Source organism: Stigmatopora nigra, chromosome 6 (assembly GCF_051989575.1).
Source record: "Stigmatopora nigra isolate UIUO_SnigA chromosome 6, RoL_Snig_1.1, whole genome shotgun sequence".
Lineage (NCBI taxonomy): Eukaryota > Metazoa > Chordata > Actinopteri > Syngnathiformes > Syngnathidae > Stigmatopora > Stigmatopora nigra.
The window spans coordinates 12,044,162-12,069,177 of record NC_135513.1 but is presented as its reverse complement, the minus strand read 5'-3'; the positions used below and the strand labels follow the sequence as shown (position 1 = coordinate 12,069,177).

General features: G+C 45.4%; 4 protein-coding genes across 8 annotated transcripts in view; 3 read left to right on the top strand and 1 right to left on the bottom strand.

Moving 5' to 3' along the window:
- gpr179 (G protein-coupled receptor 179) overlaps positions 1–795 on the bottom strand; it is a 9,300-nt gene extending 8,505 nt beyond the window's left edge. The window contains exon 1 of the mRNA XM_077718079.1: positions 1–795. This exon is cut by the window's left edge and continues 617 nt beyond it. Within this exon, the coding sequence (XP_077574205.1) occupies positions 1–282 (282 nt within the window). The 5' untranslated portion in view covers positions 283–795.
- The window catches only part of socs7 (suppressor of cytokine signaling 7), a 12,505-nt gene extending 5,191 nt beyond the window's left edge, over positions 1–7,314 (top strand). Inside the window, exons 6-16 of one of the 3 annotated variants that reach the window (XM_077718076.1) lie at positions 1–426; positions 522–3,297; positions 3,488–3,561; positions 3,633–3,740; positions 4,224–4,358; positions 4,515–4,660; positions 5,258–5,426; positions 5,514–5,642; positions 5,896–6,031; positions 6,171–6,296; positions 6,660–7,314. The exon at positions 1–426 is cut by the window's left edge and continues 57 nt beyond it. In XM_077718076.1, the coding sequence (XP_077574202.1) occupies positions 2,075–3,297; positions 3,488–3,561; positions 3,633–3,740; positions 4,224–4,358; positions 4,515–4,660; positions 5,258–5,426; positions 5,514–5,642; positions 5,896–6,031; positions 6,171–6,273 (2,223 nt within the window). In that variant the 5' untranslated portion in view covers positions 1–426; positions 522–2,074 and the 3' untranslated portion in view covers positions 6,274–6,296; positions 6,660–7,314. Of the gene's footprint in view, positions 427–506; positions 3,298–3,487; positions 3,562–3,632; positions 3,741–4,223; positions 4,359–4,514; positions 4,661–5,257; positions 5,427–5,513; positions 5,643–5,895; positions 6,032–6,170; positions 6,297–6,659 lie in introns of those variants that run through there. The other 2 variants (XM_077718078.1, XM_077718077.1) reach the window with 2 other exon arrangements.
- A 449-nt stretch (positions 7,315–7,763) lies between these two features.
- sp2 (sp2 transcription factor) lies at positions 7,764–12,252 on the top strand. Of its 2 annotated transcripts, none has more exons than XM_077719746.1 (8): positions 7,764–7,857; positions 8,916–8,989; positions 9,116–9,880; positions 10,017–10,238; positions 10,343–10,640; positions 10,904–11,087; positions 11,207–11,400; positions 11,464–12,252. In XM_077719746.1, exons 1-8 carry the CDS (start codon positions 7,851–7,853, stop codon positions 11,562–11,564), a joined length of 1,845 nt encoding a protein of 614 aa, XP_077575872.1. In that variant the 5' UTR covers positions 7,764–7,850; the 3' UTR covers positions 11,565–12,252. The 2 variants fall into 2 exon arrangements, with proteins under 2 accessions (XP_077575872.1, XP_077575873.1); XM_077719747.1 differs by lacking the exon at positions 7,764–7,857 and adding an exon at positions 7,866–8,414.
- Positions 12,253–13,388: 1,136 nt separating this feature from the next.
- abcc10 (ATP-binding cassette, sub-family C (CFTR/MRP), member 10) lies at positions 13,389–24,612 on the top strand. 2 transcript variants are annotated; one of them, XM_077718075.1, is made up of 26 exons: positions 13,389–13,479; positions 14,038–14,242; positions 14,334–14,620; positions 15,383–15,901; positions 16,413–16,597; positions 16,710–16,922; positions 17,044–17,169; positions 17,241–17,468; positions 17,549–17,705; positions 18,087–18,226; positions 18,315–18,394; positions 18,721–18,892; positions 19,309–19,407; positions 19,482–19,671; positions 19,738–19,815; positions 19,981–20,160; positions 20,263–20,383; positions 20,457–20,634; positions 21,042–21,385; positions 21,759–21,928; positions 22,040–22,200; positions 22,274–22,527; positions 22,740–22,885; positions 22,996–23,093; positions 23,147–23,259; positions 23,489–24,612. In XM_077718075.1, exons 2-26 carry the CDS (start codon positions 14,067–14,069, stop codon positions 23,664–23,666), a joined length of 4,593 nt encoding a protein of 1,530 aa, XP_077574201.1. In that variant the 5' UTR covers positions 13,389–13,479; positions 14,038–14,066; the 3' UTR covers positions 23,667–24,612. The 2 variants fall into 2 exon arrangements, with proteins under 2 accessions (XP_077574201.1, XP_077574200.1); XM_077718074.1 differs by lacking the exon at positions 23,489–24,612 and adding an exon at positions 13,550–13,614 and having other exon boundaries at positions 13,423–13,479; positions 22,996–23,191.
- Positions 24,613–25,016: the final 404 nt, after the last annotated feature.

Sequence of the window (25,016 nt, the reverse complement as noted above, 5' to 3'; positions counted from 1 at the left end):
GCTGTAGGCCCGAGAGCAACGTGCAGCCCCCACTCTGGATGAGTCCCCCGTGTATAAGAAGTTCTCCGCCGGCGACCAATCATCCTCCTGGGGAGGTTCTGAGATGCCCGTAGTGGTGCCAGATTGCTCTGTCGGGTACAAGGAGGCTCCCGAGGGTTCTGGTGAGCTGGCGTTGAACCAGTCTGTGACGTTTCCCGTGATTCCCGACGGCGGCATCTCCGGAGTCACCTGACTTCTGAGAAGTGAGGTGAGATGAAGTAATAAAAAAAGAAGGGGAAACATTCTGATTGCTTCTTTGGAGACGATGTGGCCACCAACAAAGATCACATGGTGATGGAAACTCGGAAGCTGATCTTTAACTTCTCACGACACAACGGCATTTTCCACCACATCAGGGTCAAAAGATCAAGATATCCTCTTCTTCAGGTCTTTCTCCTTTTGCTTTTGTTGGAATTCTGTCTAAAAAATGAACTGAAACACAAACAACAACTTTGTCTACTTTTTCTTCTCCTGTTTTTCAGCTCTCCAAAGTATCACCAGGCCATAAGAAGTACTCCTAATTCTTCTTCTGTGTCTTCTTTCTACCAGATGGATGACCAAAAACTGCAGTGGAGACCCTTCAACTGGTTGTTCTGTTAAGTTACCAGAAAATCTGATGGTGATGCTCATCTATCCTAATGCTTACAGTCTCTCTCTCACTCTCACTCTTTTTTTGTCCCTCCCCTCACACGGGGTGGTTGCTCAAAGGTGATGAGAGTGAGAGGACATCTGCTCTGTGTGCATGTGTGTGGGAGCGCAGGAGTGTGTGTGTGTGTGAATCCCGGGTTAAGCCGTGCATCATTTTGGATTAATTCATCTAACATAAATTCTTGCTGGATGCTCTTTTACTGCTCACACATGGACGCCCCCCCCAACACATGCACACACACTTTGTTAAGAAGTGTGCGTGGAGGTGTGATGTAGGCAAAACTACTGTTGTTTGGTAACCGTGGCAACAACTGACACATATTTGCACATGCATGTGGTTATGCTTGAGAGAAAAACACACATTTATGAGATGCTGTTTGGAAAGGAGCATATGTTGAAAATGACAGGGACATCTTGTCACATTTAGTGCCTGATAATGTTTAAAATTTGGTCTGCCACCAGTTGAGGGGGGGTTCCCGTGGCTCCAGTGCAACTGTGACCCTTGTGAGGATAATCAGAATGTTTAGTTAAGCACATACATGCACCAACACCTTTGTTTATAGTTAGATTTTCTTTTATTCCTGTCTGTTTGTGGTTATATATTTTTTCTTTTGCATTTGACAGTAATAGAAGAGATTATTGGTTGTCAATAATAATGCTTGTCACAAATGTTTTGAGTTGGATTTGAAACCAAACACTTTCTTTAGTTGTAGTGCCCCCTAGTGTCCAAAATCAGAACTGCATATACACGTCCTAGCCTGAAGAATATATTTTTGATGCTTTTGAAATACATCAGGTCCACGCAAGAATATCACAATATGCTTTTTATATATATATTTGAAGACTATTTAAATGTCTGAGAGAACCATTTTAACCATGGCTTGACAAAAGAATGTCTGTGCCATCGTAAAGAATCCAAGCAAAGAAGGGATCATGTCATCATCGTCGTCGTCATCGCGGAGAGTGATGCTGAGCGGGTGGGGCCCGGATGGAGAACAAGGTGCTGGTGGTCGCTGCGGTGGGGGGAGGCTGAACTGAGCCGAGGGTGAGCTGATCCGAGCTGAGCTGAGGCTGCCCGCCCGCACGCCTGCCTGCCTGCCTTCCTGCCTGTCTGTCTGCCCGCCGACTGCCTGCTCTGCGCTCACTAAGCGGGGACTCGATGCCCGAGGCCGGCTTCCGCCTGCACGCAGCGGCCGACGCAGCTCCCTTCTCGGCCTTTTGTCTCGCTGCGTCTCGCCACCGGGAGCTCCGGCCTCCTACTCCTGCTCCTCTTCCTTCTCATTCTCCTCCTCCAGCTTCTTCCTTTTCGGCGGCGGCGATGTGACGTGCACGTCGCCAGCTGAACGTGCGCGCGCGCGGCAGCCCGCCATCCGGAGCCAGAGCCACAATGACGAGCGACGCGCAGGAAATGTCGCCCGACTTCGTCCTCATGCGCCTCGTCTCGGCCGCCGAGGAGGACCGCCCGGATGCGGAGGCTGGGGGAGTGGTGGTGGCCGGGCTGGGCCGAGAAGCGCTGGCCCACAAAGCGGCCTTGGAACGCAGCCGAGACGCGGGCCTCGAGCGGAACAAAGCCCCCGGCCCGAATGCACCTGACCGAGGCCCGTCGCGTGAGACTTCCAGGCCGCAGAGTCCGGCGCCGGTCCCCGGATGCGAGTTCAGCGCCGCCCTGCGGCCTCAGCTGCTCGTCTTCTCGGACCTGGTACGGAACGGGGACGGGATATTGGAACTGAACCAGCCGAGGACTCGTTTGGGAATGGACGCGCACAGCCCGGGGGCCAGTTGCTCCGAGCCCGCACCCGGCCACCGCGCTCGGACCCCCGAGGAAGTCCAGCGAATGCGGGATCCGTCAGACGGGACCTGGGGAGGGAATCGTCCGGACCCGGGATCGCCGCCGGGACAAGGTTCTGCGTCCGTTTGCCACAAACGCTCACCCCAGGCGGGCTCACCCGAGTGGCCCTCGCCGTCCGGGGGGTCCACCCCCCTGGCAGTCATCGATCCAGGGTGGACTTGCGCCGGCCGGGATCGAGAGGGGGCCGTGCTGGAGTTGGCCCGGAGGTTCGGCGAACTGGGCGAGCTGGGCCGGCTGGGCGCGGTTCCCAAGATGCTCCTCAAAGCGGGTGAGCTCCCGCAATGCGCGTGCCAGGGGGCCCACGCCCCGGGCGAGGAGCACGCTGACGACGCGGCCGTCACCAGCGACGCCCTGCTGGTTCTGGAAGGACTAGCCAGCGACGACGTGGCCGGGCTGGGACTGCGAGACGACCGGGAGCGCCACCGCCACTTTCTAGTCAAACCGGTACTCCGAGACAAACAGAGCCACCAAGTCGGCGACCGAGGGTCCCCAGAAACTTCATCCCGGCCTTGTGGGCAAGCGTCTACCCCTCGCCGGAGACCCGAGAGGTGCGCCAGCGCCCCGCGGACGCCCGAGGGAGACCCTGGGACGCCAAAGGGTGCCGCCAAATCCAGGAAGGGTTCGCTGAGGGTTCGCCTGAGCAGGTTGTTCCGCACCAAGAGCTGCAGTGGGTCCTCGCACCTCCTGGACCAGGACCGTAGGACCCCCGTCGGCGGATCGTCGGACCCCAATGCACCTGGACCTGCGTTGGACTCGGACAGGTGAGCGGAAATCCCGTTACCCCGCAAACGTAGACAATAGTTCATTGGATTGGATGCTTTCGATCATTGGCTGAAAAGTTGGTTGTTTTTCGAAGCCTTTCCGAAAAGTAAATCGGCACAAAATGGCCGACGCGAGGCGCTTTCTGATGATGCTGATTGTCGTGGTGGGTTTTGTTTTGTTTTCGAACAGCCTGGAGTGTGAGGCCAGCAGGCTGAGCCGGGCCCACAGTGCCTTCTCCCCCGCCGCCCTCGCCGCCTTCACTGGTAAGTGGACGCCCGGACGCTGGCCAATCACACGATAGAACCGCGTTTGATCCCCGTCCCCCTGTCCACAGGTGAGACGGTGTCTCTGGTGGACGTGGACATCTCGCGGCGAGGGAATGCCAGTACGCCTCACCCGCCCACGCCGCCGCCCCCTCCGCGACGAAGTCTCAGCCTTTTAGGTAATTCCTGTCCCTCTCTACTTCCTCTTTCGTACCTTAGTTTCCTCTTTGGCTCGACTTCCGCTTTGTCTTTACTTCCTCTTTCTGTTCCCGTCTGTCCTTCTCGGATTTGTCTCCGGTTTGTCTTTGTCTGATTCCCGTCTTGATTTCAACCCTTAAACCCAAACTTGCACTACAACCCCTAAAATCAAGGTTTTTTACCTCAAGGTGGCTTTTTCCCCCCAAAAAAATCCATGAACAACCAAAAATGTGTAGTTTGGTGACCTTACATTGTTACTTTACAATGCAATATTTCAAACTTTATAACTCTTCTCAAATGAGCCGTTTGTATTTGGAATCAACTCCTCCCTCTTTTCCTTCTCCCTCATGAATCCCGCTCACCTTCCTTCCTTCCTTCCGCCTTGACGCCCTCCCGACCTTTCACTCTTCCGTCTTTTCCCCATTTCCTCGCACCCTCCTTCCCGTCTTTGGTCCCGGGTTCAGACGGCTTCACGGGTCCCCAGTCGGGCGGCTTCCTGTTGAGCGTGATGGGCGCGTCCCTCCAGTCCCTCCCCCTGCCACTCCCCCCACCTGTTCCTCCCTCGCACGGCACCATGCAGCACAGCCTCAGCCTCAACGGTAAGATAAAGGGTGGGGCTATACACCGTGGGGGGAGGGGCCAGGAAACGGACACCAAATCGAACGGATCCCCGAGACTACGTCGTATTCGCCCAAAACCAAAATCTGCAGTAGGGTACTCAATCTTTTGCTGTTGTGCCATGTCTATTTTTTCAGACGCTTTTCTGCGGGCGCTTCCTCTTTCCAACCCGTCCCCGGCTGACGCAGCGTCCGCCTCCAGGCAGGCCCCGCCTCCCGTGCTCTGTGCCCTCCGGAGGTCTGAAGCCAGCAACTTCACTGCCAGCCTCCGAGAGTTGGAAAAGGTGCGTCCAATCGGCTCGTTTGACTGACTCTTTGAGGCATTGACTAATGCTAAGCTACTGGTAAATAAATTACCATTAAACTCACTTGAAAGTAAATACAATATAATATAATATAAAAAAATACACAATTGCTTTTATGGTGGATCCACCAATTGTATTATTTTTTATTAGTGACCCAATTCCATAATGGTCCTGCAGGTGTATTATCGTATTTTCACAACTATTAGGCGCACCGCATTATAAGGCGCACCCTCAATGAATGACATATTTAAATATTTTTTCCATATATAAAGCAAACTGGATTATAAGGCACCCTGTCTATTTTGGAGAAAATTTAAGAATTTCAAGTGCGCCTTATAGTCCTGAAAATATTGTAAGTTGATGGCAGTCAGGTGCTGTTCGTTTTAGATGAAAATTAATTGATTTAACTGTCTACACTTTACTGGTTGGAATGAAAAACAGTAGGGTACTGGTCCTTTGATACCTGGTTTAGGGAGTCAGTCTTTGGAACTTTGGAGCGGATTTTGACATGTAAAATGAGACTTTATAATGGAAAATGTTCCGTTTTTGAAGGAATGAATTTGTGTGGGTCCACAGTGTGGCTGGTACTGGGGTCCCATGAACTGGGAGGACGCGGAGATGAAGTTGAAGGGAAAAGCTGATGGTTCTTTCCTGGTTCGGGACAGCTCCGACCCAAGATACATCCTCAGCCTGAGTTTCCGCTCGCAAGGCATCACGCACCACACGCGCATGGAGCACTACCGCGGTTAGTCACAACTTGTGCTAAAGCACACTTTTTGCATCCGTTAATGATTTTTCAAGAAATAAAAAACGAAATGCTGTTGCTTTTCAGGGACCTTCAGCTTATGGTGTCACCCCAAATTCGAAGACCGATGTCACTCAGTGGTGGAGTTCATCGAGCGTGCCATCATGCACTCAAAGAATGGAAAGTTCCTCTACTTCCTTCGTTCCAGAGTACCAGGTATGTATTTTCAAAGTAGTCCTGGTTGATTTTTTTTTTGTAAATGGCTTTTGAAAGCAACAAGAGCATTAATATTGATTACAAAATGATTTTTTAACTGAAAACACAGAAAAAAATGATTAATAATGGCAATTATTGATTTAAAAGAGGGAAAATCAGGAAATGTAATATACATCTATACTTTTAAATCATGTGTGTGTGTGTGTATTTACTAAAATGTATGTTTTCTAAGCTGTCTTATATTGTTTTGCAGGACTTCCTCCCACGCCGGTACAACTTCTGTATCCCGTGTCTCGCTTCAGCAACGTCAAGTCTCTGCAGCATCTCTGCAGATTCTGCATACGGCAAATTGTGCGCATCGATCACATCCAACAACTTCCACTGCCCAGGTTTGCGAACTCAGTTTCAAATTTATGACTTTGAAGGTCAGGGTGGAAGTGCTAAATTCAAGATTTAAGTGTAAAGTTGTTTGCATTGCAAGCCAGGTTGCAAATTAGCATTCATTTGTTTTTGTGTTTGTGTGCGCAGCTCACTGGTGTCGTACCTCAGTAAGTTTTATTACTACGACCCCGAGGAAGAGATGTACCTTTCAATCAAAAGTATCCGAGCGGCGCTGGAAGCTCAGACGTAGCACAAACAACAACTACATGATACGTATGTATGCTTATATGGATGCCAAGAACATGCTATTATAATTCGGGATGATTTTTGACTTTTTGTGATCAAGGCTGATCCATGAATTGCACTTATTTTTCCCTGTAGGGCAAAAATTAGCCGTTAGAGGGCAGATGTGCACACTTGTTTATCTTGATATGGTCTGCTGGGTACATTAATAAGAAAAAAAATAACTTCTAACTTGTGAAAAATATTTTGGAGTATAACTCATAACAAATAATGAATTTCTTTCAAAAATTTTATTGATATTTTGGGATGTTAGACATACTTTTGAGTCCTTATTTGGGGTTAATGTTAATGTTTTATTGGTAAAAACTATGGGTGATTTTTTTTTTAATACAGGCTGCTGCATGGAAGCCCGAATGGAGTGAACGGTCGCCGAAAAAGGAAAAACCCGTTTCGCGCCAGCTCCTGATGTTCATCTCCACATGTGGACTGTTACTCAGCATGAAGGAGAATTTTGCTGGTTTCATTCTTCAAAGTTCTGCTTGGAGACCAAATGGCAGCAAACAGACTTGAACTTGAAAGACATTTTTTTTCTTTCTTTATTTTTATTTTTTGGTTTGCACTGCTTAACCTTTTTTCTCTCTCCTGCCTTCTCGTTCTCTTTTTCTCTTTCTGTCCAGTGAGATGATGACAGTCTCTTCAAGATGCTCTCAGTGCAGACACCCACACATAAACCACATGGGTTATTGTTTCAGTTTAATTTTTGTGCTTTTATTTGTCGTCTCCACTGTAATAAGGGCAAGTTCAAAATTCATTCCTTACGCCATTGGAAAGTTCGAAAATGGGAAGGTTTTTGCAGAGGCTGAAGTGTTTGACTTTGGAAGGTTTCAGTGTTGACCAAGTGAAGTTTTCCCATCATGCCTTGCTGCAACAACGTGTGTGTGTGTGTGTGTCTGCCGGAGTTGTCTAAATGTGTTGAAATGTGTTTGTTCATTGTGTTTCTCACAAGATGGTTGTTCTTTTCTAAGTCAACATAAAAGCTGAAAATGTGGACTTGTCTGGATTTTAATTGCATTTCAATATATACTTAATTAGTTGATTAAATAAGACCAGACTGGAAGAGGAAAAAGTGAAAATAATTTGAGGATAGTTTACTTGATTTTTTTTTGTAAACGCAGTTTTTTAAAGTTTAGTGAATAGATAGATATATTATTGTTGGAAATAATCGTCCTTCTGGTTCAAACCACCCCACCCCTCAAATCTCACATTGGACGTTAGTCATGTCACTCAAACTTGACTCCTATTCTATAATAGGTTGAAAACTATCGTGGTCAACCTTTAAAGAAACGCCCCTGAAAGCAATTTTACAAGAAGCCATTGGCGTAGCGGTCATCCATCCCATGACATCCGGAAACGTCCGGATCCAATTGGCTAAGTTGAAACTCAATCAGCAAAATATCGCAATATCATTGGCCACTTTTACCGCCCGTCATATGTGCTTTGTGCGTGGATTGGCGCAGGGCCGCGAGGGCGGATTCCTCCCGGACCTCTGTGTGTTTCGAGGCTCGACGGACAGCGAATGTCGTCATGAGCGGTGGGTAGGAATTAAAACATCGGTGTTTATATTACCTTCTACTTCGTAAAAGACGTTATTTGCGCCGGGCGTGAATAAGCAGCGCTATTCGGAGGCCATTGGACGGAAAAACGGGTTGCTCGGCTCAACTGGCGTAAAAGCAAAACGCGTCGCACTTCCTGAATTGGCTTTCCCTTTTCTGTATTGCTATCGAAGAGTTTTAACTCGCTAACTGCGCGGACTCCACTGCGCCCAAATGCGCCTCCACTCCAAGTATTTACGCATCTCCCTCTTTCAATAAAATCACAAAGTTACCCTCTCGGTCCGTTGTGAATATTTTTCCTTGTTTTGCCCGTTGGTGCTAAGCCGCACAGGAAATAAATCTGCTTAAATTAGCTGCTAGCAGCTAGCCACCTGAGCGTCTTTTTTTGTAGCACTTTTGCTAGCACAAACAAACCAACCAAGCTCAAGCAAGCAAGAGGCAGAACGGACAGACGCTGACACTGTTCGTTCGCCTCGATTGTTCGGAAATATGTGACAAACAAACACATGTATCCGCAAAAAGTCACATCCAATAGGTACGTGTGTACGATGTGAAACAATCCATTGATTCAATTGCAATCTGCATCATCAGATGGACATTTTAACCCTTTCAGGGCAGCTATTCAAAAGTTGTTTTTCTCTCTATAGGAATAACCTTTTAACTCTATAATGTATTTCATGGAGTGTCTATTTTTGGTAATTAAACAACTTCAATATTAGCAGTTGCTATTTTTCTCATGACTGCTTGTTTTTTTTATTATTATTATGATTGTGGATGAATTAGTGACATTTAAATGGATACACACTGGTTATATCCCAACTACTACTTATGTATTTTTCGTAGTAATTAACTCAATGTCATTGACTAATAGACGTCCATTTCTTTTATTACTGTCAATGCAACCTTTAGGCCGCTTTATGAAATATTGACATCTTTTAAAAATGTTTTATTGATATCCTATCAGAATACAAACAACCGCAATATATCACCAAGTTGGTTTGATGTTAATAGCTGTTTATTTCATTCTATATTGCAGAGCTAAAGGACACTATGGCCACCGTGGTTGCTGTCAGTCCCAGTGAATACCTCCAACCCTCCACCACCACACAGGTAAGTCAACATTTACTGGCTCTGCCAAATTTCCTTGCCAAAAATCCCAGGTGCGTCTAATAAACGTCATGCCACGGCCAAATCCATACATAAAAGCAATCTCATAATTCATTTGCGTATTTCCAGGACAGTCAACCTTCCCCTTTGGCCCTGCTAGCTGCCACCTGCAGTAAGATCGGACCCCCCGCCGCCCAAACCCCCGTCGCCACTCCGGCACCGCAGCCCCAGCCTCGCCGCCTCCTCCCAATTAAGCCGGCTCCCATCGCTCCCGCGCCACCCAAGAACCTCAGTTTCCTCCAAGCCAAGGGCAATGTGATCCAGCTGCCCGCCGGCTTGGGCTCTAGCGCCCCCGGGAGCCCTATAGTGCTCACCATCCAGCAAAGCCCGGGCCGACCCGCCTCCCAGGGGCCCGCCAACATCCAATACCAGATGATGCCGCAGATCCCGGGGGCCCAGACCATCCAGATGATGCCGCAGGGGGGTCAGATCCAGCTCATACCAGGCACCAACCAGGCCTTCATCACCACCCCAATGTCGGTTCCGGCCCAGGCGGCCGCCGCCCCCATCGCCACGCCCCTCTCTCCGCAAAAGACCGTGGCCATCAAACCCTCGCCCAGAACGAAGAAGGCCAACACCACCAACGTGGTGCAGCTGCCCGGCGGACTCACGCTGCCGCTCAACGTGGCCACGGGCGAGGTGGGCGGGGCTCAGATCGTCACCGAGGCGGCGGCGGCGCCCGTGGTGGTGGGAAAGTCACGACGCGGCAGGAAGAAGAAAGTGACGCTGCCCGCTCAAGTTCCGCCTCCAGCGCTGCCGCCCCCTCAAGCGATTTCGCCACCTCCGGATCAATTGGAGACCATCTTGATAGAAGCTGCTGACAACATTATTCAGGTCTAGAAATAATTCATCCACATAGTCGTGTAGCATTACTTGAGCAGTTAACTTGTTGCTACCTGCTGCTAGGCTAGTTAGCGGACCCTGTAATAATCATGCTAAATCTAACGTAACCACTCAATGATGTCCGCAGGCGGGGAACAACTTATTGATCGTGCAGAGTCCCGGCCAGCCGGCGATGGTTCAGCAGGTCCAGTTGGTGCCGCCCAAGCAGGACCCCCCTATGGTTCAGATCCCCCAGCAGGCCCTGAAGGTGGTGCAGGCCGCCTCTGCCTCGTTGCCAACCGTCCCGCAGAGACAGTCGCCCGCACCCTCCGGCCTGCAGGTGGCGTCACCAGACACGGCGCCAACGCAGGTGTGCAAAAATCATGGTCCATCCATGCTGGTCATTTTACTATTGATAGCAATACTAGTAATGATATCAGTGGAACACTACAGAACACAAGTTTTTTTTGTCAGATCTTTTTCAAGACGGGTGCCGGTGAGTGGCGGTCCGTACAACTCCAGGACTCCGTGTCCACGCCGACGACACCCACCACTCCACTTGCCACGCCCGCCTCGCCTATCCCAACCACGGTGGCCGTCAAGAAGACGCTTACAGGGGCCAGGAAGGAGCGCACCTTGGCAAAGATCGCGCCGGCGGGAGGGATGATTCCGCTCAACTCGTCGCAGCTGTCGGCGACACAGGCGGTGCAGACCATCAGCATCAATGGCGTCCAAGTGCAGGGAGTTCCGGTGACCATCACCAATGCAGGAGGTGTGTGAACAATTGTTTTCAAATATTTATAAGTCAATAGGATTTTTGAAAAATTTATTAAATCAGGATTATTAAAAACAGAAATACACACACCCCAGTTTAGTATAGATGGACATTATGTATTACATGTTTAAATTAATAATGGTATTTATTTTAATCCCATTTCTTCACTTTTTATGTTTTTAGTTCAAAAAGCATTTTGTTAAATAGAAAAATATGATCTGTTTTCCACTTAAATATTGAACATCATTTGTGTGTGTTAGGCCAGCAACACTTGACAGTGCAGACCATGCAGGGTAGCGGCCTCCAGTTGGCGGGGTTGGCGGCTCCGGGCCAGCCCACCATCCACATGGACCAGACCCTGACGCTTGAACTTCCAGGACACACTAGCGAGAAAAAGAGACGCATGGCCTGCACGTGTCCCAATTGTAAAGACGCAGAGAAAAGGTAGGATTAGCCAGTTAGCTAGTACCTAGCATGCAACGCTAATGTCCAGCACCTCAATTTTATGAATGGATGTAATGTTAAAAAGGTAAATATTAACTGTGTATTTTCTCCACCCGCAGGCCGGGCGACATGGGCAAGCGAAAGCACATTTGTCACTTTCCCGGCTGCGAGAAGACCTTCCGCAAGACTTCGCTACTGCGAGCGCACGTCCGCCTCCACACGGGCGAGCGACCGTTCGGCTGCACTTGGGTTTTCTGCGGAAAACGCTTCACGCGGAGCGACGAGCTGCAGCGGCACGCCAGGACGCACACGGGTAGGACGCTCACCTGGCGCCATGTCTATTTCTTGATTAAAAACAATTTTATATGTTTTTTAGGAGACAAACGCTTTGAGTGCAACCAGTGTCAGAAACGCTTTATGAGGAGCGACCATCTGACCAAGCATTACAAAACGCATATAAATACCAAGAACCTGTGAGAGAACTGCTAAACTCCACACCAGATAAACTGGAGTTTGTCACTTGTCCCATAATGGGACCCCCTTCAAAAAAAGAAGACCTTTACCACCAAGAATTGCGTCATTTCATGTACAAAGAAGTGAAAAAAAACAGGGTGGTGCCTATCCATTGACTTATTTATGACCCCCTTTTGGACAAAGATTGTACATGCGTGCAACTGAAGGACTTCATGTCCTAATGGCCTCCATTTTTGGCTATCCTTCATCATGCTCCTTTTTTTGTCTGTCACCTCCTTCTCTGCGGAGTTGTTTTTAACGGTTGATTTTAGATTTGAACATGAAGCTTACTTTTAGAAAGTTGACCTGCATTTTTTTTCTGATATGGAGCGATAATCGGAAGCTCTTTTCACATTTTATTCCTGCAGTGGAACTGGTGTTTATTCACAGAAATTATGAACGCTGAGTAGCTAATAAGTGGAAAAGAAGTACTTTGTGTGGGTTTTATTTTCATGATTAGACAGATTTTATTTTTTAATGGTTCAGGTTTTTATCAAACATGTTCACTGAAACTCGATTCTCGTGAATTTTCAACAAAACATGCAGAGTAGACTGGTTAAACACTCTAAATTGCCCCTAAGTATGAGTGTAAATGTAGTCCTTTATCTCCTTGTGCCCTGCAATTGGCTGACCATCAATTTTAGGGTGTCCCTTGGCTCAAGCACCCCCCGTGACCCCTGCGAGGATAAGTGCTTCAGAAAATGAATGAATCTGGGTAAAGGGTTTTTATTTCACATCACCTGTGCCAGTATTATTCTGTCAATTGTTAATTTTATACGTGCTTTTTAAACCACGAGCTACAAACCATTTTTACTACAGTGACGCGACAATCATACAACGGAATGCAAACGTTGCTGTGTGACAGCGTAAATTCACATGAAGGAGCACCAGAATATTGGTTTCTCTTTCATGCAGAGCTGTTATTTTTGGGGTCAGAGTCCTAAAATATCAACAGGTTGACATGAGGTGTGTGTAAGAAGGGAGGAAGAACCTGATGCTATTATTTATGTTTGTCCACTCCCTCAATGTTGTTGTGAAGGAGGGTGACATTGTACAGTGTGTGTGTTGAAATGTCATGTGTGACAATGTATATTTACTGAATTGCTTCTTTTTAAAATACCTCTAGAAACTCTTTTATATCATAGTATTAATAATTAAAGATGCCTTAGACAGCTATTTAAATGAAACTCCCTTTTTGTCTTTTTAATTTATGTTCCTTGCTAAGCTAACATGATTTTATCAGTCCCACAACGTGTACATTTCATATTAATCTCATTTTTAACACATTTATGTTACTTTATTGTGTTTCAGGAGAAACTAAGAAACCAGCACTTAATTTTATACCGTGTATAAATAAATATAACTGTATGAATAACGTTGTCTATGTACGTGGTCAAAATGTTTGTATGTATAAAGGTGTGTATCATTTATAAAGCTATTGGAAAACTAATTTGCAGGAGCAAGATATTACTTAAAAATGATTTCAAATTTTACACCGTGTTCATTGTCTTCAAACGAGTAATATTGACTGAAGGTTCATACAGTGTATATATTAATTTGCTTTAATAACGTTCCTATTTGTACTGTAGGTAAATGTCATGGCGTCATCAGTAAGCGACAGATTTTCGCCAATGTAACATTGATTCACTTTAGTTTACTCTTTAATTTCTATTTTGTATATTTTTTAAACCTGGTGTATTAAATTTCATCATCAATTATACACAATAATTTGAAATACAAATATATATAGTATGTATAAAAACATCCCGATCTTCGTCATCATTAAGCGACAGATTGACCTGTCAACAACGCTGTTTATTAGACGATGATTTTTACTATCATCTATTGTTCAGCATGACGTGTTTTGTAAACCTTTAACGTAAGTATTGCATATTTAATATTTAATCGATTAACGATTTCGTATTGTTAACAAAGATTTCGTGTTTAAGGTTGATGTACGTTTTGTAGTCCATCTGATTCGTTCCACATGCTCCCCAAATGTTTGTCTTTTAAGGTACTTGGGTAATATTTATTAGATAAAATACCCACATTATAATGTGATTTCCTTTCTTTAAACATTGATCCAAATTTCAATTTGATTTGATTTCAACTATCTATTACCTTCTCAAAAAAATTGGAAACAATCTTAATGCATGCTCTTGATGGCCAAATAACTAACAATTCAACATACACGTGGATTAAATGTGTCGGAAATTAAAGCACAAACAATCGAAATTAAAATTCTACAGAAATTTGCATTATTTCATCATAATGCATCCTGAGTTTTAAAAGAGGGACAATATTAAAAAAAATATGGGCTAAAAAAAAGATTTTTAATATTTTTGCACTGACACAAATAACTATGAACACAGCTACGGTTTAGGAACTGACTTCAATCCTGAAATAATTTAATGCATATATTCCTCTTTTTTTATAGTTAAGAATGTAGATTAAGTAAAGGTTGGCATGGAGGGCTTCGAGCCCGTGTCACTGCTGGCTGAGTTTTGCCATACAGACAAACGGCGACCATTCCCATTATGGCAAGATGGACACGTGGGGACCTGTTTCAACCAGTTGGTGCTTGGCGTCCTGCCCCATACTGTCATGGCTGCCGTCGCTGCCTTCTACCTGGGGGTGGCCAGGTATGCAAGAAAAAGTTTGACAATTTTGCACATTTATTTAAAATGCAAAATGATATCGGTTGGCCTTTTAATATTTGAATTTTCACGGTAGATGCCGACCTGTGGTGGCGCCGTTTTCTTGTGGCTGGACTCTACGGCTACTCTCATCAGCACTTACGTGGCTGCTTTTCGCCGCCAATGTGGCAGTGGCGATGGCGGCCCGGCTGCCGGATATGTACCCGGATGCCCTCGCGGGCGGCTTCGGTGCCGTGGCTTGGCTGGTCCACGTGGCTGCGGTGGCGGCCCTCCCGAGAGGGAAGAGGGGGCCTGTTCTATTGACCCTTTCGGTGATTCTGGCTGTGCCTTACCTGGTCCTAAGCTTCATGCTCTTCCTCAAAAGTATGGGATTTCAATTATTGTTTTTATTTTCCAGAAATTACAAAAAAACTGATTGATGCATATATACATATATACACATATACACATATACACATACACATATACACATATACACATATACACATATACACATATTCACATATTCACATATACACATATACACATATACACATATACACATATACACATACACATATACACATACACACATACACACATACACACATACACACACACACATACACACACACACACATACACACATACACACATACACACATACACACATACACACATACACACATACACACATACACACATACACACATACACACATACACACACACACACACACACACACACACACACACACACATACACACATACACACATACACACATACACACATACACACATACACACATACACACACACACACATACACACATACACACATACACACATACACACACACACACATACACACACACACACATACACACATACACATATACACATATACACATATACACATGTACACATATACACATATACACATATACACATATACACATATACACATATACACATATACACGTACACATACACATATACACATATTCATATGTATACGTGTCCAATTTTTAGAAAATAAAAACTTTATTGACCTGATTATTTTAAATGGAGAATAAAATTGCATAACTGCAAGAGGTAACAATTTGCATAGTATTTCATGATAAATATGTTTTTTTTAATGGACAGGTATCCTGCCTGCGACGAACCCCGATACCCTCCAGTTAACCCGTTTGGTGCTGGTGGCCACCCAGATGCTCTCTGTGCCACTTTACCTTCTGGGGGCGCTGTGTCCTCCGCCACCCATGCAAGAACACACACTACTTATCCAAGATGAGGCTGGTTCGCCGCTAATTACCGAAGAGGACACCGGCGAGATGGTGGCGGAGGACGGCAGCGGCTGCTTTTCCCGCCTCTTCTACCTCTGGCTGACACCCCTCCTGCGGAGGGGGCAGCGGGGCGAGCTGGATCGGTCGACCCGGGTCTACCACCTACCCCGCCGGCTACGCACTTCCGTCATCCGCCGGCATTTCCACGAAAGCTGGGCGGCGTGTCGTAGGGGGGAGGCACACCACGGGATGGCGGCGCCCCACGATCCGTGGCCCCAGCCCATTCGCAACTTTCAGGAGGAGTTGCCCGAGCTCGAGGGCGACGTCAGCCTGCTGCGCGTCCTGCACACAGCCTTCGGGGGACGTTATTACGCACTAGGTCAGTGGTCCAACATACCGCCCGCTCCATTATTTTATTCATTGTAGTCAAAATGGCCAAATAGAATATTCAGTTTATTATAGATCTAAAACGATGTTTATTTGAGCTTTTTTTTAATATACTTTTAGATTTTACAAAAATATTTTTGAACAAAAAAACGAAAAAAATGATTAAAAAATTACAATTATTAATTTAAAAGTGATGAAATTAATATAAATCTACATTCTTGATTTTAATTTCATCCTAAAACAGAAAGCACTCATGATTTACTTTCCCGGACCACACAAAATGATGGGGCGGGCCAGATTTGGCCCCCACTTTGACACGGGTTCTAAATCTATAGAAAATAATTTAAAAAAATATAGGAAATGTCCTGTAAGCACCATATTTTCTTGCATATACGCCTTATTTGTCATTAAAAAAAAAAGATTGAAGACTGAATCGAGGGTAGGGTTTATATGCGCACAAATGGCTGTTGATTCTCAAACTAAGTTTGACATTTATACCCTAGGTGTAATGAAACTTGCTGTGAACATGCTGAGGTTCTGTGGGCCTCTGTTACTCAGCCTCCTGGTGGGCTTCATGGAGGACGAGGGCGCCCCAATCAGCCGGGGTGCCTCGTACTGTGCCGCCCTCTTCGCCAGCACCCTCCTCTGCGCCATCCTCCAGAATATTTTTGCTTTTCATGTTTCCAAGGTGGGTTTTTTTTGGGTTGGCGGCATTATAGTCAACAAATAAGGTCTTTTTACATACTTGTTGTAATATTTCTACTATTTTTTGCAAATCCTTTGTGTTGTGATCTCTTAAGGTGGCGCTGTCTGCCCGCGCTGCCTTGGTGTCGGCCATTTATAGCAAGACGCTGCGGGTGGGCGGCCCTGATCTGGCCCGCCTGGCCTTGGGGGAGGTCGTTAACTTGATGAGCACCGACACGGACCGAGTGGTCAACTTTTTCAACAGCTTCCATGAGCTGTGGAGCCTTCCTTTCCAGCTCGCTATTGCCCTCTATCTCCTCTACCTGCAGGTGTGAGAGTACATTTTATACCACATATTTCTTTACAAAAGTGTTAAACAGATGTTTTCAAATAGATTTTGTTTTCAAGTAGGCTCGATTTTGTGTAACATAGCCTTTTGCTGTCCTGCAGGTGGGCGTGGCCTTCTTGGGCGGCCTGGGCGTGGCCTTACTACTGATCCCTTTCAACAAGTTTCTGGCATCTCGCATCCTCAGCAACAATCGAGACATGCTCCGCCACAAGGACGCTCGCGTCAAGGTGGGTTGGTGGACCCCGTTCAACACCACACCAAGCGAATTCCAGTTCAATCCCATTTGATGTCATCCCAGTTGATGACCGAGATCCTGTTCGGCATCCGGGTCATCAAATTCTACAACTGGGAGGCTCACTTTGGCCACAAGGTGTCGGAATGCCGCCGTGGGGAGCTGGCCCACCTCAAGGCCGTCAAGTATCTGGATGCCATGTGCGTGTACACTTGGGCTGCCCTGCCCGTGGTCATCTCCATCCTTACCTTCCTCACATTTGTGCTACTGGGAAACCAGCTCACTGCTGCTAAGGTGAGAACAACAGCAGAAATAATAGAAATGTTGGCGCACTTTTCTCGTGTTCTCCGCAAGTAAGAGCATTTTTTGTACAGGTGTTCACCACCTTGGCTTTAGTAGGAATGTTGATCGTTCCTCTCAATGCCTTCCCTTGGGTTCTGAACGGCATCCTGGAGGCCAAGGTTTCGCTGGAACGCATTCAGCGCTTTTTCAAACTCTCCAACCAGGATCCTGATGCCTACTACGCCCTGGGTAGGCTCCGCCTCTCGTTTACCGAGCAATCCGTCATCGCCGAAGGTCGTCATATCGTTTTCATAATTTGTTTTGTGGTGTTTTGGCTTGGGAAATATGGTTTGCCTTGACATATTCTTCAATAACACGTAATAGATGATCACAGACTTGATTGGCTCATCTAGCTATTGAAAAGTACACATTTACTTGTAATTTTGGTAAAAAATAAAATAAAATAAAAAAATAATAAAAAAATTATAATATACAAATATATATACATGTATGTTTTCATTTTTATATTTATATATTTGGCAGGTTTTTTGTTTCTTAGCATAGATTGTCATTAAATGGCATCAAATTCATTGAAAAGAGAAAATGTCAAAGTGTTTGTGTCATCTGCAGTGTGGCCCGATGACGATGACACGGTGGTGCTGTTAAATTGGGGGACGTTCAGCTGGCATGGACCCCAAGAAGACACCCCACACGACGTCCACCCTGGACGTCTGCTGCTACTTCACAACCTCAATCTAAACATAAGAAAGGTTCATTACACAAACAGGAAAAAAGCATTTGGCTTATATTACAATTGTAACGCTGATGGCATTAACATTTTTTTTATTTTTTCATCAGGGATCACTAACGGTGGTCATTGGGAAGGTGGGATGCGGGAAGAGTTCTTTCCTGGCTGCCATTTCAGGAGAACTCAGCAGGTAACAAAAACAGCTTGATAGGAATATATGAAGCATCACACTGTCACTGATAGGTTGAATCCACCATATGCTAATTTAGCTAAAATCTCACTACTTTACACTTGGTTTATTACAAATGTTGCACTGATAAAATGTTTATTTTAACAATATTATATTTTTGGAAAGTGTAACATTTTTATTTTTAATATACTAAATTACTGCCTACTCTCTTTAATGTACTGTAATTGAGTGGTAAGGTGCTGCTTGGCCAGGGGAAGAATACATTCATTTTTTTTAAATTAATTGATGCTTGATGTTGTTTCTGTGGTGACGTTCACACCGGACAGGCACAGCGGTGTGGTGTATGTGGCCAATCTCGAGCACGGCTTTGCCCTCGCCACGCAGGAGCCATGGATCCAGCACGCCTCTGTGAGGGACAACATTCTGTTTGGCAAACGCTACAATGCTTCCTTCTACCGGGCTGTGGTGGAAGCCTGCGCTCTCACCGACGACCTCTCTGTACGTTGACAACCTGATTTTGATGTACTTTTTAGTGAGTTGCCAGAACCACAGTTGCAGTATTTTCATATTTCCATGACAAATATCACTAATCAGAGTGGGCTTGAGCCTAAAACAGAAAGTCGGCACTCATGATTTCCGGGCCGCACAAAATGATGCGGTGGGCCAGATTTGGCCCGCGGGCCACCACTTTGACACCTGTTCGCCTCAGTATATCATCACATCGTACATTACTAAGTCAGTCAATATACATATACAAAATGCGTATATATTGTAAAAAAGATTGGATTTTTATAAAGGGTAATATATATAGTATTTATTTTAAAGTATGTATTAACTAACCCTGGATACTCTACTTAGGATGAATAATTACTTTTTATAATATTACTTTTTCTGATTATGGTCTTTAATTTTAGATTTTGCCGGATGGTGACCACACTGAAGTGGGGGAGAATGGAGTCACTTTGAGTGGCGGACAAAAAGCCCGACTAGCCCTGGCCAGGGCGGTTTACATGGTTAGACGCACTTTTTACAAAATGGCAAAGAATGAACCACCATTATACATGTAACGTATTGTGTGTTTTTCCAGAATAAAGACATGTATCTCCTGGACGACCCATTAGCTGCGGTGGATGCTCATGTGGCCCGTCACCTCATGCATAACTGCATTCTGGGGCTTCTGGCAGGAAAAACACGAATCCTTTGCACTCACCGCGTCGAGCTGGTGGACGCTGCCGACGTGGTCGTCCTCATGGAGAATGGCACCATCGTCAAAATGGGTAAAATTAAGTTATTTTCCCTTTTTTAAATAGTACCTTTCTAACGGAAGAACATTTTTGTCTCAGGTACACCAGCAGAGATCCTTCCTTTACTTGAAGCCGCACCAGAGCAATACAAAAAGGAGAGTGACTGTGAAAAAAATGGTGCGTTATGCATTTTATTTTGGAAAGGGGTCGATAAAAGTTGTCATACGCCTGCCTCACACAAAAAAAATATGTAAAAATTGTTCACAAAATGGTTATTTGGTTGGATTTGAATGCTCTTCCATTTTAAAAAAAAAATGTGATGGTGCATTTTCGTGTGAGCAGCAAATCAGGAGGAGGACCAGCCAAATACTTTGAGCGAACGCCGTCTGGATGACGACGAGCCTTCGGGTTTGGAGAAGAAGCAGGCAGGAGGCTTGTCGTGGAAAGTGTACTCCACCTATTGGACGGCAGTAGGCGGGATCCTGGCCACGTCCGTTATGATGGCGCTCTTTGCCATGCAAGGTTTGGATATGCTATTTTTTAGCACAATTGGAAGTTGGCAGCTGCCAAAAACATCACATCAAAATGCAGTTCTTGCCTAAAATCTTTGACTGTGCTCTGCAGCCTCCAAGAACGTTTCCGATTGGTGGTTGTCTCACTGGATATCAGCACTGAAGAGCAACTCTTCCCACTCCGGATTCTTGGCTTCTCCTCGCCTGCTCTTGTTCACTGGCGGAAGCTTCACGTGAGTGCAGCAGTCGTTGAAATATTTCTGCGTTTGTGTGGAATGGTGATAAATGAGAAAATGTCCACAACAGATCTCCCATGTCAACTTTCTCCCAACTGGGCAGCGAAGTTCGCTTCTACCTGGCGGTTTATGGCACCCTGGCAGGGGCCAACACCCTCTTTACCGCTTTGCGAGCTTTCCTGTTTGCATATGGCGCTATTTGTGCTGCGACAGTCATCCATGACAGACTTCTGGATCGCGTCATTAAGGTGACCCATGAGCTCTCACAAACTGATGTACAGACAGTTTTATTTACAAAATTCATTGGTTCCATAACGTTTTTCGTAAGTTGAATATTTTGTAAGTAGAGCAGTACTTTATATGTAAATACTCTAATTTGTTGCGCGGTCCCCAAAAAACGATCAATTAATAGCCAATAACAGCGCAGTAGAGTGTAGGGAAATTGTCAAGCAAGAAGCAGTCCATCTGCGAAAATTTCAAAATAAAATTACGGATATAGGAAATGTTTTGACGTTTTCGGAACTTAGATCTTTTTTTCACATCTTTTTTTGCATCTCATAAGGTTTTGTAACCTGAAACCTGAAAATTTCAAAAGTATGACTGTATTCTTGAACACTTTTGACCCCATAAAGACTTTACTTGTTTACTCTTTCAGGCCACAGTGAGCTTCTTTGACACGACGCCGCTGGGCCGTATTCTCAACCGCTTCTCATCCGACGTGTACAGCGTGGACGACAGCTTACCCTTCATCCTCAACATCCTACTGGCCAACGTCTTCGCTCTTTTGGGGACGCTGGCAGTGACGAGCGTGGCTTTGCCTTGGTCGCTGCTGGCGCTGCCCCCTCTGGGGTTGCTCTACTTCAGCACCCAGCGCTTCTACCGACACACCTCCCGCGAGCTCAAGCGCCTGTGCAGCATTACGCTATCACCCGTCTACTCGCACTTCTCGGAGACGCTTTGCGGCCTCGCCACCATTCGGGCCAGCCGAAGTTGCGCCAGGTAAGTCTGTTTGCTTGTTCTCCCTGGGCTTGTGTGGGTTTTCTCTGGGCACTCGGGTTTCCTCCCACACCCCAAAAACATGCATGCTAAGCTATTTGTATGCTTAATGGCCCCTAAACATGAGCTTGTGTCTTATACCCTGCGATTGGCAAGCCACCAATTCATGGTGTCCCCCGCCTGGTGCCGTAAGTCAGCTGGGATAGGCTCCAGCACCCCCCGCGACCCTCGTGAAGATAAGCGGAACAGATTTTTTTTTTTTTAAGTTATTGTATGGCTTTTACTGCAAAATAGAGTAGTGTGACCCAAGAACAAGTCTTCAAAAGTACAATTAATGCATGAAAACCACAAAATTCACCAAAAACATTTGTTTCAGGTTTGAGGAGGAAAGCGTACGTCGCTTGGAGGAGAACCAACGCTGCTTATTCCTGAGCAACGCCGCCACACAGTGGTTGGACATCCGTCTCCAGCTCATTGGCGTCGCCGTGGTGACCAGCCTCGCCATTATCGCCGTCATACAGCACAGCCTCAACGTGGTTGACCCAGGTTAGGGCTCACTTTACGGCGTAATGCTCACTATGGCCACACCCACTAAGCCTCTCCCAGTCCAAATGGATTGGACATCTGCAAAATGGAAACTTCCTCTATGTGTTTCAGGACTGGTGGGTCTGACGCTATCGTACGCCCTGTCCGTCACCGCCCTGCTCTCGGGCCTCATCTCCAGTTTCACCCAGACGGAGATGCAATTGGTCAGCGTGGAACGAGCACAAGAATATTCCAGCCACCTCCCGGAGGAACCACAAGAACAGAACCCAGAAGTACAAAATCCGCCATGCTAGGAGTGTTAGCGCAGAAAGTATGCAATGCCTAACCCGCTGTGGCCCGTTTCAGTTGGCGCCGGCTTGGCCCCAGCACGGAAGCGTGGAGTTCCGTAACGTCGTGTTAGCATATGGGGAAGGCCTTCCCAATGCCTTGGATGGCGTTAACTTCACGGTGCGGGCCGGTGAGAAAGTGGGCATCGTGGGACGCACGGGGTCCGGAAAGTCGTCTTTGTTTGCCGCCTTATTCCGAATGGCGGAGGTGAGCGGCGGAGAAATCCTGGTGGATGGAATGGATGTCAGCGGCGTGGGCCTTGCTCAGCTCAGGTGACTTGACATGCTTTTGATTTTCTCTCTAATGCAAATCAGCATTAATTTTCAGTATCTGTTTTCAATTTTGGAAGCTGTTTTGGAACCAGGATTTCATAAATATGGACCCATATATGTTTTTCCTGGTTAGAAAGAATCATGAGAGCTTTACACTTTCTTACATCGTCTCATAACCAGATGAAAATCTTATTTTGTGCCCCCCTGTGCAGGTCCAGACTGGCCATCATACCTCAAGACCCTTTCCTGTTCAGTGGAACCATCCGGGAGAATCTGGACCCTTGTGGGCGGCACCAGGACCAGGAGCTTCTCCAAGTTCTGGACCAATGCCATCTCACCACAGTGGTTAATGCCTTGGGTGAGGGATGCTATTCCTATATTATTTCTATATTTAAGATAGTGTTTGGAACTTGAATGTTCATTTGCTGGGTAATAATAATGACATTGGCGTTTTGGGGTGGTGGTCAGGTGGTCTGGATGCTGAGCTTCAGGACCGAGGTCGATCTTTCTCTCTAGGCCAGCGACAGTTGATGTGTCTGTCCAGAGCGCTACTTACTCGGGCTAAGGTCAGTTCTGATTCCAGTCTGAGTGGTTGGAGATAACGGAAGTTCTGGTTCAGATTCTGTGCGTGGACGAGGCTACGGCCAGCGTGGACCACCAGACGGACAAACTGCTGCAGAAGACCATAGCGGATACGTTTTGGGATAAGACTGTACTCACCATTGCGCACAGGTCAGACGACTATAATCGATAAATTTGAAGAAAAGCAGCCATTCCATTTTTTGTAAATGAATTTTATTAGCCATTTTTGTGGGTGAGTATTTGGCGAGCATATGGGAGGAAATTAAGGTATACTCTTGTACACCAGGTGGCTTTATTCACCTCATTTTGTGTAAAGTTGATGTCATGTCGATCACAATGTTTCCAATAATTCATTTTTATTTGTGGGTACGGCCATCAGGATCAACACCATCATGGATTGCGAGCGCGTGCTGGTGATGCATGCTGGGAAGGCGGTAGACTTTGATACGCCGGCATCACTACGCCAGAAGGACGATTCCGTTTTCTGGAGGCTTCTTGGCGCAAAGGGAAAAAAGGCGGGACCAAAAATGGGCAAGGAACGTTTGAACGCCGATTAATTTTCTTTTTTTCAGGGATTTTTTTGACATTAAGTTTGAAAGCAAAGTATGGTACTGGTGCCTTGACTTCCCAGTGGACCTATTTTTTTGCTTGTATTTATTTATTTTTTTGCATTATTTTGGTAGTTAGACTTTATAAATGTCATGTCTTTATTTTTCAGTTTCATTATGTGTAGTTGTACAAGACTCCTCATATTGAAGCAGTCTCCAATGGATGGAATTTGAATTCAAATTGAATGAGGAAATCGGATTCCTAAATTCGGTAGCAAGCAAAAAAAAAAAACGAAACAAAGCCGTTTCGGGGAAAGAAAATGGTAACAATCATGCAGAGGACTTTTTTTTTAAAACCTGAGGGGCAATTATGTTGAAAATGGCGGCTCGTTCTTGTTTTTTTTTTGTTTTTGTTAAAAAGACAAAGTATATTTTTGTTATGTTTGTGAAAGGTCCTAACTTGGTCTTAGAATAAAGGCACCAGATCTAAAAAAAAAAGCCCAAACTTGATTTAAAACGTTCTAAACTGCCTTCCTGTTGTGATGTCACAACCAGAATTGCCCAAAAAAAAACACCTGAGCTCTCCCTAATCCATTGTTTTGGGTGAAACAACTTTGAAATGCCAAAAGGGAGCAATATTTCACTGCCAAATTTGTTACGTTAGTTTAGGGATCATTTACATTTTTTAACATGGTCACCAGTTCATAGCACCTTTTTAAAGTCAAAAGTTTTTTTTTAAATTGGCAACAATCACCCCAAAAAAAGACAAAAAAATGAAACCAGTAAATCAAGGTATTGCTCCACTTTCACATGCTAGATGTTGTTGCTTTATGTTGTCATGGTGATGCCAATGACTTCCTCTTGTGAGTAAGAGTTTGCTCAAGGTACTAAGGAGTGCCCAGACATCTTTTGGTGCCAAATGAAATACAGAAATAAATTCATGCAAGATAACTCATCAGACGTCCAATCCATTTTCACTGGGAGAAACAAAGTGAAGGATTAAGTGCTGTCAATCACACAGAGTTGGGCACATCAAAGTAGTCCTTTCAGTTTAAATCCCGACTTTTGTTGTCGAAATTGTAAAAAGAAAAACTTGTTCTTTTACACACACTTGATGAGATGAGATTGGATTAGATTAGATTAGAATTTTAAAACATCCCATATTTGGGATTTTTTTTTTTTTAGATAATGTTTGTCCTGAATTGTAGACATTAAATAAGCATGTTGTTAGCAACATAAGAATTAGTAATTGAGTTGATTAGCTTTAATTATTTTTTGAACTATTTTTTTTTCCATTCATAATTTGATGAACCTTTGCTAGCAATGTCAAGAATTCACCTTCATTTGTCCATATTCTGG

Bases quoted from the DNA above. Each gene is read 5' to 3' on its own strand.
- sp2 (XM_077719746.1), top strand. The intron at 10,239-10,342 runs GTGTGCAAAAAT...TTTTTTTGTCAG, and splicing joins CAGACACGGCGCCAACGCAG to ATCTTTTTCAAGACGGGTGC. The intron at 10,641-10,903 runs GTGTGTGAACAA...TGTGTGTGTTAG, and splicing joins GACCATCACCAATGCAGGAG to GCCAGCAACACTTGACAGTG.
- abcc10 (XM_077718075.1), top strand. From the start codon at position 14,067: ATGGAGGGCTTCGAGCCCGTGTCACTGCTGGCTGAGTTTTGCCATACA. The intron at 17,469-17,548 runs GTGAGAACAACA...TTTTTTGTACAG, and splicing joins ACCAGCTCACTGCTGCTAAG to GTGTTCACCACCTTGGCTTT. The intron at 21,386-21,758 runs GTAAGTCTGTTT...CATTTGTTTCAG, and splicing joins GCCAGCCGAAGTTGCGCCAG to GTTTGAGGAGGAAAGCGTAC.